Below are 4,840 nucleotides of genomic sequence, written 5' to 3'. Positions count from 1 at the left end.
GGCGATTGGGGTTTCGAAAAAGCTGGATCTGGCGATAGGGGAAAGAGGGAGATTGGAGGTTAGGGAAAGAGGGGGGCAGCGGCGGGATGAGTGAAAATAAAAAGTCAAAAAATGGTGGGGGGCTTTTAGGTTTAGTATTAGCGATGGCTAAATTTTTATTGCTATAGCCGTTGCTAATAATTATAGTGACGGCAATGACGTTGCTACTGCCATCAGTAATACTTTTAGCGGTGGGGTACGAATCTGTCGTCAAAGTCAGTCGGTAAAAAGTCTTATTAGAGATGGCAAAATTATCGTTGATAATGCTTTCGCTAATACCTATTATTAGCGACAGTAAAAATACTATCGCTAATATCCACCACTAATACCTTAATTTCTTATAATGTATCATTTTTTTTCTCTTCTTCTTGGTAAAACATAGGGGAGGGAAACTATATAGGGCCGGCTATGCACACGATGATGACCACGATCGTGACGATGGCAGCGATGATGACTCCAATCCGTAGTGGTCCAAGCACGGCCACGGTCGGTGACGATGGCCAGCATGACGGAGGAAAAAGAAGAAGAAACAAGGGAGACTCATATTCAAAGGAGATCCGATGACTTGCTAGTCCTAAACTGATCACCAGCGATAGCTAAGTGATGAGAAGAAGATGGAGATGGAGCCTAGGATAACTTACCTTGACTCCAACGATGAATCGGCAATGAATCGATGATGAATTTGGGGGCACCATCATCGAAATATCAGGGAAAATCCAAGGGGTTTTCTTTGGCGATCAAGCGAGGTTGAAGTTAGCTCACCTGAAGTGGAAAAGGAAGGGGGTTTATAGAGGGGATCTTAGAGCTCTGGTGAGTCTCTAGAGTCCCAATCCAAATCGCGTTCGAAGAAAGAAGATAGACTCCATCATGATCTCCGCCTCACATGCCCAACACGTTGGGTTTTGATTTTTTTTTTTCTCTTTTGGGTGGGTTATTACAGGGACCTAGGGAGCTAGGCGGAGATCATGAAGAGCTATGGAAGATGGATGATGTGGCTAGATCTTCGCTCCAATATTGGGGTCGTTTTAAACACCACAGACAAGAAAAGTCAGCTTATCAGAGGTTCTTCGGCTCAAATCACCCTCAAAAAAATAGAAGACATTCTGAATAGGTGGCAGAGAGATAGAGAGAATAAAAAGGCTCAGAACATTTAGGAGATTTCTATTACAGAGGAACTTCACTTAACTGAGAACCGCTTGAGACTTAACTTATCTGGAGAATCCTCTTAGAGTAGTTTACATAACTGAGGATCGAAGTGCACTGCAATAGATTCTTGGGACATGCAAGGGTGGTTGTTGCAGATAACTGCCTGCACATCCATAAGATATCGTGAGGTGATTCTCTTCGATACGGAGATTGTTCCGTTATTTTAGGCCAACTATAATCGAGTGGTGGGAAGATTTGGATATTTCTATACATCTTCAAAATGACCACGTGGCAGGAACTGATTGACCAAAATGAAGGCTTCATGGTAAGTTCTAATAGCCAATTTTGCCATATCGATTGTCGTTGGTTCCGAGCTATATCATTTGCCCATCACTTCTGAGATCAAAATGATTTTGTCAACTCGGGCGAAGGAAGAATGAGAAATTGTGAGGACATTTAGCCATGGAGTAAATCAGAGCCGTAGAGTTGAGCCGTGATTGCCGTGTACTGAGCCATGGAGCCAAGCAATGAAGTCGGGCTATAGAACTGTTTGGCTGTAGTTACTTTTCGAATATTAATTCTGTACAAAGTTTCTAGACACTTCATTTATGAGAGATGTGTTAGTGTCCGTAATTCTAAATACCTAATAATAATCAATCAAGGAACATCATGTCAATTACCTCTAAACTGTAGGTGTCGATTGACATTTTTCTAAGGCCCCATGTTCCATCTTATTGTATCCTATGAACAACTTAAGTACAAGAGCTGGACGAGCGGCCATGTTTCATTCATTAACAAAAGGCCAAGTGTGAACAGTAGAATTAGTTTTGGTCTTCTTTCCTTGTTCTCTGACCACAACTCAGTCATACCAGTACATAGTATGGGTACCAGCTTCTTTTTTTTTTTTTTGGGTACAATAGAAGAAGAGGGGGGAGGGGGGACCATAAAAATCACCTTCTATCGGAGAATATCCAATGCATCAAGATTAGGACGACTCATTTGATAAATCAGATAGCTGCGGCTCTCCACCACAGGAGCAGGAGGGGGAACTCCCTGTCTCCTGGGTGAGTATGTCACCCTGATGCCGATCAAGCATCCAGACGGACCAGCTTCTTTAAGGAGATGCTTTCAATAATGTTTGCTTCTTGTATATAGCATCCTCCATGACACATTCAAATGTTAATAGAATAGAATGGTCATACCTCTCTCTTTCATCCAAAAAAAAAAAAAAGAAAAAAGGCTGGAAAGATAAGAACCTGACAACGGTTACTGAATTATTTGAGCGATTTAAACTTGCATGTGAGTTGTGCGCTTTCATAACGTTGAGTGGGTCTTCGACGGGCCTACGTCATTGTAGGAAAGTTTGCCTGAGCATTTAAGAAGGAAAAGCTTTTAGAACTGGTCAAACTAAAAATTGATTTTGGACAAAACTAATATATATAATTTAATACATTTATCGAAAGAAAAAAAAAAAAAAGACATTGGTATAAACTAATATCTATCGAGCAGTGGACACTTATATGTTGTCCTTCTCAATAAATCAATCCAACAAAAAATGAAAGAATGTAATAAGAACACAAACTCATACAAAGAACTAGCACTTGTTCACAACCCTACACGTCCTCCTGATCTCACCCTGATCTCCCGTGAGAACCTCGATGGATCCCATTTTCACCATGGCTGCCGCGAAATTAGCAGCCCAAGCCCGTGGCCTCTTGGCATTGGCATCCACCAGCCTCGACGTCAATGCGCTCGTCTGCAAGGTCTGGTCCGATGTCAGCAGCCCTCTTCCCTTCCGCAAGTTCTTATAGTACTGATTGTCCAACCGATTCGGCGTCACGACGTCCAAGTTGACCGTCGGATCGCTTCCAGCCGGCGAGCATTTAGACTTCAAGAAGGCGGCAAATTTCCGGTCCATCTTGGGATCCTGCGGGCCGGTGGCGTTGAGACGATCAGCGAACGACGTGCAGTGGGAGACGCCGAACGAGTGGGCTCCCGAGAGCGTGACCATTTCATCAAGAGTGAGTCCTTTTCGAGCGAAGCTGTCCTCGAGCTGAACAGCGTTGAAGGAGAAACCGGGAAGGTTGGAAAGGACTTCGGATTCGATGGATACTCTTCCGTCACGCCGGCCTGCCGGAACAGCGTATTTGATGCCACCAGCGAAGTAGGCGGCGTCGCGAGCAGCGAAGGTGAGGATGTCAGCACAGGAGACTGTGGATGGACAGACGGACTCGATTCTTGCCTTGGCTTCATCGATCACCTCAAACCCTCGGAGGCTCGGATTATTCGCCGGGGATTCTTTCTCGGAACGATTGTCAGGGGTTGAGTCGAGAAGGACCGAAGCATCGCAGCCCTGGACGAAGCATAACGAGAGAATTAGCTCACTATAGATTATTGCACCACAGTAGTGATGTTGATTCCACATTTATGGGTAGTGGCGCAGTTGGGATCGTACAAGCCAGGGGAAAGATAGAATAGTTAGAGGATATATATATATATATATATAGACATGGTAACTCACCCTAACGAAGCAGTCATGGAAGTGCATCCTGATGAGCCCGGCGCCGATACCTATATTATGGATCATAGCCTTGCGCACGGTCTGTCTCACAATGGCTTCCGCTGATGGGCATTTGTGGTTATAATAACCGACTTTTAGGGAAGCCAACGATACATGGAGCATGGCCTGGATGACCATGGTGAAGAGAAAGCATGAGGTGCAGGTGGGCATCTGAAATCCAGCTCTTCTCATCCTGTGCGCTAGCTTTGTGGATGAGAGAGAGAGAGAGAGAGAGGAAGAGAGCGAGCAGCTGATGGAGAAGAGCAGCTATGTTACCTTCGTATTTATAGGTGTGCGGCAAATAAAGGGGATGGATGGTGTGAGGTAAGTTTACCAAGTCAACTAGAGAAGGAAGAAGTCCGGAACATGAGCAGCACAAGTTCAGCGGCATGACCAGTTCTTCTCTTCAGTGGTTCGATTAGGTTTGGCATATGAGGAAAAACCGACGAGAGGTACAACCGTACCAAAGTGAGAGCCTTTCAAGTTGCAATATAATAAAGGTTGATAATAAGATTGGCAACTGCCGAAATGACACGAGCTTTCTTAGTCGGGGAAGGCAGATATGAGACCAAGTCATTTGCATTGCGTTGTTTCTATACTGTCTCAACTTAAAAAAAAGAAATTAAGAAAGACAGTGCGGGGTTATTGTCAATGAGTAGAATAAAACCTCTGAAATTCACGTTGAGTGTTTAGAATACTCTTTTTTGTATACTTCATTTCTATTTAATATATAGATTGTTCGTTTTTCTCTGTGAGCACGAAGGTGATTTCTTCGAGCCAACACCTTCATCGAACCAACCTCGTGTCGTGACATTTAACTTAATTCCGTACAAGAGAGGACTATTTCTCGCGTGAGCGATGGAATTCAAAAGTCCTGTGGTGAGCATATAGAATATAAGAACCTAATGTAATAACCCGCCCAAGGAAAAAAAAAAAAATTCTTAAACTTAAATCCCCCATAGAACGAATCTAAAAGTATGCAAAAGAAATTAAAAAAAAATTAAAACCTCATGCACTGTACGCGTGAGGCAGGGGACGGAGGAGTCTTCCTCTTCTCTGTTTCTGACAAGAAAAAGACTCCTAGGGGGTGGTAGA

The 4,840-nt window shown here is 43.7% G+C and overlaps 1 protein-coding gene across 2 annotated transcripts; it reads right to left on the bottom strand.

Annotated features, from left to right (window-relative positions):
- Nucleotides 1-1,354: 1,354 nt before the first annotated feature.
- LOC105033318 (peroxidase 5-like) lies at nt 1,355-3,980 on the bottom strand. Of its 2 annotated transcripts, XM_073251291.1 has the most exons (3): nt 3,707-3,980; nt 2,774-3,538; nt 1,355-2,552 (listed from the first exon to the last, which is right to left on the bottom strand). In XM_073251291.1, the coding sequence occupies exons 1-2, from the start codon at nt 3,935-3,937 to the stop codon at nt 2,780-2,782; spliced, it is 990 nt and encodes a 329-aa protein (XP_073107392.1). In that variant the 5' UTR covers nt 3,938-3,980; the 3' UTR covers nt 1,355-2,552; nt 2,774-2,779. The 2 variants fall into 2 exon arrangements, with proteins under 2 accessions (XP_073107392.1, XP_010906360.2); XM_010908058.4 differs by lacking the exon at nt 1,355-2,552 and having other exon boundaries at nt 2,591-3,538.
- Between the last annotated feature and the right edge of the window lie 860 nt (nt 3,981-4,840).

Source organism: Elaeis guineensis, chromosome 2 (assembly GCF_000442705.2).
Source record: "Elaeis guineensis isolate ETL-2024a chromosome 2, EG11, whole genome shotgun sequence".
Taxonomy (NCBI): Eukaryota; Viridiplantae; Streptophyta; class Magnoliopsida; order Arecales; family Arecaceae; genus Elaeis; species Elaeis guineensis.
The sequence above is the reverse complement of the archived record's forward strand: the minus strand, read 5'-3'. Positions and strand labels throughout refer to the sequence as shown.

Coding starts and splice junctions, on each gene's coding strand:
- LOC105033318 (XM_073251291.1), bottom strand. CDS start 3,937: ATGAGAAGAGCTGGATTTCAGATGCCCACCTGCACCTCATGCTTTCTC. Junction 3,539..3,706: donor TCCATGACTGCTTCGTTAGG/GTGAGTTACCAT, acceptor TGCTTCGTCCAG/GGCTGCGATGCTTCGGTCCT.